Below are 12,149 nucleotides of genomic sequence, written 5' to 3'. Positions count from 1 at the left end.
CATGAGAAAACGTCTTTAGTGGAGGGTGGGGTGGGTGGGGTGGATATAAACTTTTGGTAAATGTTTAGTCACACACAAACACCTTCTGTATAAATGATTTTGCAATAGGTTTCTTCAGAATTTATTCAGATGACTAAATCATAAGCAACCAGCTATTTACTAATGGTTATTGTATTGATCACTTCTTGACAGCAGTTTGATTGGTGACCCTGAAATAATGGAGAATCTGAAACATTTCTTCTTCTTCATTTGACAGAGTTGTTTTCAAATGTTTCTAAAGCCTCTGACCTAATGATACTTCCAGGTTATCATAAAAATATGACAAATTTTCAGAGTGGTCTCAGTCTTTTTGGACTCTGAACAACGTGTCATCTGATTATCTTTCACCTGACAAGTTATTTAACCCAAACTGACGCAATGAGTAGCTTCTCATTTCTTAAACAACCAGTGCACAAAACAAACAAGTAAGAGCATTTCCACACGTACAATGTGAAGGGAACTCAAGGGACTGGGACTGAACAGCTGTGTAGCCTTAAGAAAACCACTAATCAGTGAGGATAACTGGAAAAAAGGCTTCACTTTGCTAGGGAGCATAAATATTGGACTCTGGAGCAATTGAAGAAGGTCATGTGGTCTGATGAGTCCAGATTTACCCTGTTCCAGAGTGATGGAGGCATCAGGGTAAGAAGAGAGGCAGATGAAGTGATGCACCTGTTGTACCTAGTGTCTACTGTACAAGCCTGTGGTGGCAGTGCTATGATCTGGGGTTGTTGCAGTTGGTCAAGTCTAGGTTCAGCAACATTATGTGCCCAAAGAATGAGGTCAGCTGACTACCTGAATATACTGAATGGCCAGGTTATTCCATCAATGGAGTTTTTCTTCCCTGATGGCACGGGCATATTCTAAGATGACAATGCCAGGATTCATGGAGCTCAAGTTGTGAAGGAGTGGTTCAGGGAGCATGAGACATCATTTTCACACATGGATTGGCCACCATAGAGTCCAGACCTTTTCCCCATTGAGAATCTTTGAGATGTGCTGGAGAAGGCTTTGCGCAGTGGCCAGACTCTCCCATCATTAATACAAGATCTTGGTGAAAAATGCATGCAACACTGGATGGAAATGAATCTTGTGACATTGCAGAAGCTTATTGAAACAATGTCACAGCAAATGTGTGCTGTAATCAAAGCTAAAGGAGGTCCAACGAAATATTAGAGTGTGTGACCTTTTCTTGGGTGGCGATTTTGTTTTGGACCAGGCAGTGTAGTTTGCAAATGTCTCGTTCTTGTGGATTCTAGCATTATTACAGATAAGTAGTGAATTTAACTTGCATACATACCTTATTCTGCATGCAACATATTTTATGAAAATCCTCATTAATTAATTTGTTTTTGAACAAATCACAAAATTTGTTAATGTCACATGAAACCTAGCTAGTCAGCATATAGAGGCGAGGGAGGAGCGTGCATTTCTTTGCTTCAATTGCAACACCGGCGTGTGGCATGGACTACAAGCCACAATAAATATCGCTGAGGACGTCCTTGTCGATCCAATGTGATAGACCACACACTGTTTACGCGCACCATGTCTGCCGCTGAGTGGAAGAAGAAGTGTGAGGCTGAGTGGAGCCTGCAGGGCGCACCGATGCCCGACAGCCTGGACTGGAAGTCCGTGTACGAATCCAAGCCGCTGGGAAGAAATTTGCTGAAGAACCCTATGCCATACGGTAAAACAATTCTGTAACAAGTATGACTCATGCTGTTGATCCACACCATGTTTTAACTCACTGGACCTATTGGGAGAGTATTTGACTGATCCACAGTAAATTTAATGTAAACAGACAATCCAGGGGCAGTTATTAGACAAGGAAACTGGACCAGAAAAGAGTTTAGAGTTCAGTAATTGTTTGCAGTTTAGTCTACTTTTTCCACAGTACAACTTGTTTCAACAGTTCTGTTATTTCACTAGCAATCCCATAAATGTTCCTAAACTGATCCTGTATTTGTGTTGTAATGTGTATGACTTCTTGAACCTGCAACCAGAATGTGTGGAAAATGTGTGCAAAAGAGGACCATGTGAACATACTTCCTCTTCAACTTCTTTGAACATGTCAATCTGCACCTTTGAGCAATATCACAAAAAGATGTGTAAGGCGAACCGACACACTGGTGTACTCATCCTTGGAAAGTTTATGTTCCTATTAGTCTCAGGGTGGGATTTTATTTATTTTTTTAATTGCTTCAGGTGATTGAAGCAATTCAGACTTAAGTAGCAACCACCTAATCAAATACTGTATAACATCATATAGTTACTGATTATTTTGATGGTCGTGGTGTCAAAGGAATTTAGGAAAATTGCATTTGAAAAACAGAAAAAGAAATGACTTGGTTACTTAGGTTAAATCATAAGCTTTTCTTGTGCTTCTCGCAGTTTTAACGCTCAGTGGGAAGTAGTTACTTGTGCAAACTTAAGGTTATTGAAACAACAAGACCAACAAAGTGAAATTTATTCTTGTTTAAATTTCAGTTCCTGAGTCTGCAATGCATATAATAGACATGTTCAGTTTAAGATCTGCATTTAAATCACTTTGGCATTAAAACAACTCACGTCGAGGAATAATAAAAGCACACTTTTGTACTAAAATGGCCACTGTTTGCTTTAAAGATTGAGTCAAAACCCGGCAACTGGCACTAAATACGAGCTAAGGTGTGTCTCAAAGAGATGGTTGACTAATATATAAAGTTTGTGTTTTTTCACACAGCCACACCCAGCGACTGTCACAAAGATATAATCTTCGACTTTGTCATATTTACAGTGGGATTAGAGTGACCTCAACAGCACTGTGTTTTTTCTTTACACAGGACTGAGTAAGGATAACCCTCCACCTGAACCTAAGGTTCCTGAATTTCTCCCAGGTCAAGCTCCACGTTTTGAGCCTAATGGTGAGACATGAGTAACCAGTATGACTAACAGCCCCAAAAAAATGTTTCGTTAAAGTTAACTCTTAATCCCTAGGTGACTTCACTGGTTGGACCAAAAGCACAGAAGTCCTGCCTGATGATACCAGTGGCATCCCAGAAGGTGTTGTATTCTATGAATTACCCCAGTACAGGTAGGTGTTACCTGCAATTAAACATTCACCTTACAGCTTGTATTTAAGTTAAAACCAATGGAAAATTACTTATAAAAAGGGACCTTTAAGATTACTTAAACAATCACACAGCTGCAATGTATTACTACAGTGAGGTCAGGTTGAGTATGTGGTAGATTCACCTCTTGCCTGCTCTCTTCTCCTCAGCTGGTTCATCACGGAGCAGGTTGTGGACCTGAAGGCAGAGGGACTGTGGGACGAGCTGCTGGATGCTTTTCAGCCTGAAATAGTCATCCAGGACTGGTAGGTTTACGAGCACTCTAACCCACCTCCCACCCTACAGCCAGATTGCATTGTAACCGTGGCCTTATCAGCTCCATTGGAACAAGCGTTGATTACACAATGTACAGTACATGTTTTGCAGTCATGTGATTTGCACTGATGGGCTATCGAGAGAATACACAAGAAAAATCACTAGCAATGACCATTTCATGTTTATTTGAACCCAAAGGTTGTATATAGTCAAATAGGAAAATAATTGTTGGATTCACTGAGAGGTGTATGAGAAAGTCAACAAGCTAATGGAAACAGATGTTTCAGCATTTTTCGTTACTCTGTACTATACTTCTTTGTACACAGTTCATATACAGTATATTTGGTAAACATGAGTACAGACTGGAATTGTTGCTGTCTGTTTAATCATAAAACTGACCACTAGCAAACACAACATAATAATAACTAGAAAATTCCTGCGGAAATTTTGACTGTGCCAATGCTGCTGCCGTCCTGTTCAAAATGTGCAAAAGTATTCACATTCTGTACTTAAGTAAAAGTACGGACACTTGTGTAAAAAAGTACTCTGGTAAAAGTAAAAGTACTGATTCAACTCCTTTACTCAAGTAAAAGTAAGAAAGTACAGGCTCTGAAATGTACTTAAAGGTACAGTATGTAAGAAATGTATTTCAATTAATCATAAAATGGCCCTGATATGTCAGTAGACATGAAGAAATCATGTTCATTTCAAATACTTATATCACTGACAACAGTGGTCCGGCCAGGATATTGTCATTTAAAAGTGAAAGTTGCAGCCCTCAACTGATGTTGATGTTGTCATGTTGTGTTTTGGCCTGAGGCGCCACCCTCAAGCTTTCTACTAATCACGAAGTCAGTAGAGTTTCGTCTTCCGGGTTGCCAGCTCTGCTCTAGTTACCACAGCTGCAGCTACGAACGTGTCGGATAAAACATACCGTTACTAAACCTAAAAGACCTCGTTATGAATCCGAAATACGTCGTGACAAAGTCCGGAATGGCATGGAATTGACCCTCGACTTTTGGATGCTATATTCTACCATGTTTGTTGGTATAGGCTAAAAGCCCCGTGCTTCCGTACATATAAACAGTAGATTATTTTCCATGGTCGCCCGTGCTAAATGCGTTCATAAAAAGCTTTATATCGCACCACTAGCAGGGTATGAAAACAATCTATGTTCCGACTGAAATGTGGTATTGCATCTTTACGAAATATTTGGCTAATCGCCATTAGTAAATTTTTGCGATACATAATTACTTCGCAAAACATCTCTCATGAAGCATAAACTTTATTAACAGGAAAAAAACTTACTGTGTAGGACTCGTCACTTGCCATTGGAAGCTCCTTGTAGCAGCCTACGTTCCTGCTGGATCCTGCAGCTTAGCTGGCAACCTCGAGTCAGGGGGGAGGCTGAGGGGATACACCGTTCTACAGTATTTTGAAAGTGATTGCAGTACCAGTTTTGGCCAGTTTTGGCCACAATCCTACATACTGTTCCTTTAAGTAAAAAGTAAAAATGATTTTGCCATTAATGAAACAATTTATCCGTTGGTTATTTTGCAAAATGAAAACGTTCAAGTCAAAAAACAAATAACAAAATAACCAGTCACTTTTTCATTTTTTGATTTTTGATTGCCATTTGAAAATGGAAAGAACGACTTGTAAGGATCTTTCCATTTTCAAATGACAATCAAAAATCAAAAAATCCAAAAGTGACAAGTTATTTTGTTATTTGTTTTTTAATCTAACACAAAAAACGAAAAAATGCCTGGTTTTTCATATTTCAATTTTAGGCTCAGATCAAAAATACGAAATGGAAAAATGGGGCACAGGACTGAATTTGATTTTAATATTTAATTGATCGGGTTTACGTGACCTGGAACTTTAGTAATGAGCGTTAACAAACATACGTTACAACGTATACGTTACAATGTGTACGTTTACAGTTGAACCTGTAAAATCGAGCACAACATAACACAGTTGTATTACCATAGATTCTATCATTAAAATGATAACTGTTAAGGTTTGATTGACATGAATGACAGACAGTTATCCTCACTCATATAAACCTATCAGTTGGGGCCGCTGTTGTCAAAACATTTGCTTTCTCACAATAACAATCTCAGGAGAATATTTAATGTTGTTTGTCTGTTTCTCAGCTGTTAATTTAGTCCCACGTGTGAGGTATCCACGTGGTTATCATTATCTGCTTAATTTGCAATTTTTAAAGCACGAGCATCACCTGACGCCAGAAGTTCATGACCGGCTATTTGTCTACACTGGGGCTGCATGCGGGAGAAGGTCGGGTTGGAAGAACACTGAGAGAGCTCCATCAGCCGTACCATGAATTCCGGCGTCAGGTGATGCTCGTGCTTTAAAAAGTGCAAGTGCTAGTCCAGATCCAGATCGATCGATCGTGGTGGCTACATTGACTGTATACTCGGGCGGCTAGCAAGCTAACTATGTTTGTTCTTTACAATACTTCCGGGTCATGTAAACCCGACCAATTAAATATTAAAATCAAATTCAGTCCTGTGTCCCATTTTTCCATTTCGTATTTTTGATCTGCGCCTAAAATTGAAATATGAAAAACCAGGCATTTTTTCGTTATTCGTGTTAGATTAAAAAACAAAAAGACAAAAAACTAAAGAATCAGTCACTTTTTCATTTTTTGATTCTTGATTGCCACTTGAAAATGGAAAGAACGAATGATACACGGATTTGTAAGTCATCTCATCATTAGATTTTTGTTGCAGGAGAATATTGTGTCCAGGCAGCTGATAATCATTAATGTTAGCTAACAGTTGACCAGTGTGTGAACTAGCCTAGCTAGCCAGTTGAATCCCGGCTAGTTTCAGCAGCTATTCTGACACTTGTTTTTTAGTCTTAGTTCAGGACACATTATTCACATAGCTTTTCTCTTAGGCCACCGCTTAGTTTTTTCTTTAAAGTTATTCACAAAGCAGCTGAGACCAATTTCTAGGAAGGACATTACCAACGTAAAATGAGATTTAAAAAAAAAAAAAAAAAGCTCTGCTTTGCTTGAAGGCTCATGCAGGAGCTAGATTGCATTCACCTCGCTCCGTGATAGGCTGATGAGTGCTGCATATTTGACTCAGTTGCAGGAATATCTTTCCCAGGGGGCTAAATTATGTAATACCATATTATTGATCATCTCAGACATTATCAGACACACACACCTGCACTAAGAAATGCTGAATTAAATAAATATTTTTGTTTGTGCGAATTTATGTGTCATTTATCAGATCAAAGCTCCGTCCCCACCCCAACCAAATTCCGGCCGTCGCCGCCAAAATCTCACTCTGAACTTTCAGGCCGGGTTTTGTAAAGCGTCTTGAGACGATTTGTATTGTTATTGACGCTATATAAATAAAATTGAATTGAAGAGCCCTGTATTTTCTATCTGTGTACGTCAAAAACTGTGGCCACCCCATAAGACGGCCACAGTTAAGAAACTTTTTTTTTCAGAATTTTGAAGAAACTCTGAAGTTAGAGTGAGAGTTAGAGTGCAGCCATAGGGACCCATTATATTTTCTGATATTTTTCCAAAATTTCACCGAAACGTAAACTGTGACCCTGACCAAACCGTAAAAGGTATTGAAACGCCGTTTTCAGGAAAAAAATAAATAAAAAAATCTACACTTCCCGTGCCTCGTCCAAACTTCCAAGCATTTTTCTACTGCAAAGCATGGCCGAGTTATCGCTCAGCAAAGCGAAGGTGATCATTTTGGAATGTTGGCGATTTTTTCGGCCTTCTCCATTCATTTCAATGGGAAAAAATGCCCGTATTTTTGCCGATTATTCCCACACCGTTGGAATAATCGCTTAGAAAAGTCATAGCACACCATTCCCAATGAAGGCGCACGTCTGGATATACAATTTGGCACAAATAATAATAATAATAATAATAATGATAGAAGCATCCATAATGGTGATATAGAAACTTCCTGGGGTTTTTTTTGTTTTGTTTTTTTTAATATTCTGATCTTACACTAGATCTGTTTATTATTAATTGGTAAAATACGTAGTTCATCCTAAATTAACTTAATTTGTCCTTTATGATTCGCAGTATAGCTGCATGTACTCTAGTGTAGTATACATGATTTGGTGTGTTCTTCCAAAATAAGGATTATTACAAAAAATATTTATTAAAACATATATTTTAATTGGATTTCAGTAGAACACAGCCTGTAATCCTGTTTTTACTTCACCTGTAGTTACTGCACTCTGCCTTTGTAGGTCAGCGTAAATCAGCACAAGTATTGCATTGTTCTGAATTGGATGTAATTTTTTAATAATTATAAGGCAAAAACAAATTACATGTCCTTTTATCAGGTATGGGGAGAGTCAGCTGCATGAGTCCATCTACCAGCTGCATGTAAAGTTACTAGGTTCGGACAAAAGCAAGGTGATCTCAGAGCACAGCGTTAGCCCCAAAGAGGACCTCAGCACTTACTCACACACATGGAAGGAGGTGAGTTATTGTGTCCCCTGAGACTTATAATGATCTGCCCGTATTCAAACTTGTAACTGTATTTGTGTGGGTTGGCCTGCAGGTGTCGCATGTGTTCTCTGGATACGGACCTGGGGTGAGATATGTCCACTTTCAGCACCGGGTGAAGAACAGTTTCATGAGTGTCCTCTACCCCACAAAGTTTTCCGGCAGCTCAGTGATTGTTAAACCAGTCAAAACCAGCCCATAGTCTGAAATCCTCCTCAAAAGTGTTGGATGTGTATTCAGTAGTTGCTATTGCACTCAGTCCTACAAGTGGGATTAACAGGTATTTGCATTTAAACTGGTTGTTGAAGGAATATAAGAGTTATTTTTCAAATAAAACATGGGAACGAATAAAGGTTTGTTGTTCTGAAGAAATTACAAGGTGTATATGTATACAATACACACATCATTAATGTGTGTTAATACACACATACATTTGGATGCTATCTTTGTGACAACATGCACTGATGTAATGCATTCTATAGCTCATTACCATAACCCTAACCATCTTGACTAATTGCCTAAACCTAACCAGAATTGTAAAATTTACCCTAATGCAAGTCTTAACTTTCAGACCAGTTTTTGAAAAAGAGACAATGTCTACATTTGCCAAAATGTCCTCTATCTGATGGTCTAAAACTCAAACTGTACAACAGCACAACACACCCACAAAAGAATAGTTTTTATGAAGAATGTCTGTTAAAGATGCTTTAATTAGAAGATTTAAGATTTCAATGTCATTAAAAAAACAACCTGGATTGGTATGTCTGTTCATCAACTGATATCTAAAGCAGAACAACCGCAATTTGTTTTAAATCATTTTGTAAAAATGACACTCATTAACAACTACAGGCTTGATGACCATTATAAACCCGTAACAATAAACATTGATAGCCTCCAAGTTGAGTTGCTTATTAAAAAGTATACAAATGAGCATTTGTTCATCCATAACATTTAGAAATGCATATTCTTTACATACTTTGACAAGTTAAATATAAAGTGACAACACTGTATTATTTTATAGATGACTGAACAAAATATACTGTAAATATGTTGGACATGGTTACTTAACACCCCTCAAAAAGTACATGAACGTCTTAGGGGTAATAATAAACAAAATTAATTGTGTGTCAAGTGTCAATAGCCTTATTGTAGTATTGTATAGGCCTAGTAGTAGTAGTATAGTGCACCTACAAAAAAAAAACGTGCGGTTGCGCACTTTCCCCTGTCGGTGTTGCCTACAGGTAACCATCTATCTCACCATCTATCTCATAAAAGATGTACCATTTGTACTTGCTGCTGCTGGGGAAATTTTTTATTTTTTTTTAAAGTAGCACGCCATCCGCCGCGTGCTCTGGCAGCATCACCGTTGCCCGTTAGTAAACGACAATGTGAGTTAACGGTAGAGTCAGCTCCGTGAGTTTAGCTGCGTGCTGAGATAGCACAGAGATAGCTTTGCCTGGCGTTTTCAGACTTTCAGAAGAAATGACAGCTGTTGGCGGAACCGTGCCATAAAGCAGAAGGTAAGAGACGGAGATAAGGTAAGGACAGAGGAACAGTTGGGGCGTTTGTGGAAGACTGCTAAAGGCTACGCCCTCGTGACCCATCTGTAGTTTTGATTGCTAACATTAATAGGTAGACTGTCCTCTCCTTTACAGACCTTGCGTTTGGCTGGCACTCAAAGTTTCTCTGTGAATACTTTTAGTTCAACTTGGCTGAATCTCTCCATTTGAACATCTTTGTCTCAGTGAATCCGGCCCAAGAGGAGTTGAATAGTTTGTACCGGTTCAAAAAGTTATGCATAGTAGTATCCAGATGATAAGTCAGTAAAAGAAGACAAAAAAATAAATACAAAATGTGCAAAAGAAAACTGCTATTACTATGCTGTACATAGTGTACAGTATTTTCCCTTTTTTTCAACATGCCTGTACAGTTTATGTATCAGGTATACCATGTGCACATGAACATCAACTTAACTCACTTCTACTTAACAGCGCTCAGCTTTGTTGTAGGTTGTTCATGTTGTCTTTTGCAAACTGTAGGTTCACTTAGAAGGTTCCCATTCATTTTATCACCTTGTTTTCTCCCTGACATTTCCTTATAGGGGCTGAACTTCAGGGCTGACATTTAACTCACTTAGCAGATTGGGGCTGCATAACTGGCTTCCCACAGGTGTGTTGAGAGCTGCTGATGTGTGAGACAGGCGGTGTTGATTGCAACCCGCCCCCCGGGTCCATTATGTATATTATTACAGATCATCATCATCAACATGTATGAGAGAGGTTCATGGTGTAAAGGTTCCAGAAACTTGGATTATACAAAGTACAGCTGTTTGCCAGGTTTGATTCTCTGTAACTCTTGTAACTTTGATCAGCTTCTTCCCTACCTGTCATGTTTGTGATCATTCTGTGAGTCTGCCACTGTACAGTTAGTTCCATGCGACATTTAAATTTACCAGCATTTTGTGTGTCAAGCTTGTCAAGTTATAATAACATTAGCAGTCAACCGGACTTTTAATAAATTATTGATCTGAAAACAATGCAACGCTAATAACGTGTACATAGTTAACAGCTTACACTTCAGATTGATGGGATGTAAAAATAAATACATGTGACTACACAGATGATTTGTAGCAGGTAATAGAGATCTACAAATAGTCAAAGAAACATTTGTGTATGATGAGATGTTTCCACATTAGATTAGGGAATGCATAAAGTTTTGTAAACGAGTTGCATACACCTACAGATTAGCTATATCCAACAAAGGTTCAGAAAAGGAAACTGGACATGTAGAGTTTTTTCAGAAGATGTTTCACCATTCATCCGAGTAGCTTCTTCAGTTCTAGGGGACTGGTGGGAAGTCTGAGGTTTAGGAACTCCTCCTGAAAAAACTTGCTTGTTATGCTAATAACCAGAAACTGGTGCAGCTAATTTCCATTAACGACTGGGTACTTACCTGTTGTTGAGGGGGGACTGTTCTGTCCCTGTCCTCTTCCCTATGAATGTTTCTCTAACGACTCTTGTCCGTCAGAGGCTCCAGTGTCAAGGTGTGAATGAGACTGAAACTTCTTGGGGACAGAAGTTAAAACTGTATTGTAAATAGATGGCAGATTAAATCTCAGTCCACCTCCTCTGTTTAGTGAAGGTTTTTCCAATCTGACATAGATGGCTTCCTTTACTCCTCTTTCAAACCATCGGTCTTCTCTGGCTAAGATTTGGACGTTGTTATCTTCAAAGGAGTGTCCTTTGTCCTTCAGGTGTAGGTGGACCGCTAAATCGTTTCCTGATGAGCTGGCTCTCCTGTGCTGGTACATGTGTTTATGGATGGGTTGTTTGGTTTCCCCAATGTATAAATCTGTACACTCCTCACTGCACTGAACAGCGTACACCACATTACTCTGTTTTTGCCTGGGTGTTTTGTCTTTTGGGTGGACCAGTCTTTACCTAAGTGTGTTTCCTGGTTTGAAATAAACTACACCTGAAGGACAAAGGACACTCCTTTGAAGATAACAACGTCCAAATCTTAGCCAGAGAAGACCGATGGTTTGAAAGAGGAGTAAAGGAAGCCATCTATGTCAGATTGGAAAAACCTTCACTAAACCGAGGAGGTGGACTGAGATTTAATCTGCCATCTATTTACAATACAGTTTTAACTTCTGTCCCCAAGAGGTTTCAATCTCATTCACACCTTGACACTGGAGCCTCTGACGGACAAGAGTCGTTAGAGAACCATTCACAGGGAAGAGGACAGGGACAGAACAGTCCCCCCTCAACAACAGGTAAATACCCAGTCGTTAATGGAAATTAGCTGCACCTTGTTATTAGCACAACAAGCAAGTTTTTTCAGGAGGAGTTCCTATTTAAACCTCAGACTTCCCACCAGTCCCCTAGAACTGAAGAAGCTACTCGGATGAGTGGTGAAACGTCTTCTGAAAAACTCTACAAGTCCAGTTTCCTTTTTTGAACCTCTGTTGGATATACCATGACCTGGATGACTGAGAACCTTCACAGACCTACAGATTAGATGTAAAAGCAACAACGGACAAGATTAGGGAATAAAAAAATGCTTTATAAATGGGGAGATATCATTCTTCCATACATTTCGAAATCATCAACAACAGATGAGTTCAATTTGTGCTCCAGGAAGCACCTGCTGGAACCATGAGAAAATGTCTTTAGTGGAGGGTGGGGTGGGTGGGGTGGATATAAACTTTTGGTAAATGTTTAGTC

At 39.1% G+C, this 12,149-nt stretch overlaps 1 protein-coding gene across 1 annotated transcript; it reads left to right on the top strand.

Annotated features, from left to right (window-relative positions):
• Positions 1-1,567: 1,567 nt before the first annotated feature.
• LOC311502987 (F-box only protein 50-like) lies at positions 1,568-8,420 on the top strand. The gene is made up of 6 exons (XM_084565470.1): positions 1,568-1,726; positions 2,862-2,942; positions 3,016-3,112; positions 3,299-3,394; positions 7,758-7,896; positions 7,979-8,420. Exons 1-6 carry the CDS (start codon positions 1,585-1,587, stop codon positions 8,123-8,125), a joined length of 702 nt encoding a protein of 233 aa, XP_084421596.1. The 5' UTR covers positions 1,568-1,584; the 3' UTR covers positions 8,126-8,420.
• Positions 8,421-12,149: the final 3,729 nt, after the last annotated feature.

Source organism: Chelon labrosus (genome assembly GCF_963514085.1).
Source record: "Chelon labrosus genome assembly, chromosome: 17".
Lineage (NCBI taxonomy): Eukaryota > Metazoa > Chordata > Actinopteri > Mugiliformes > Mugilidae > Chelon > Chelon labrosus.
The sequence above is the reverse complement of the archived record's forward strand: the minus strand, read 5'-3'. Positions and strand labels throughout refer to the sequence as shown.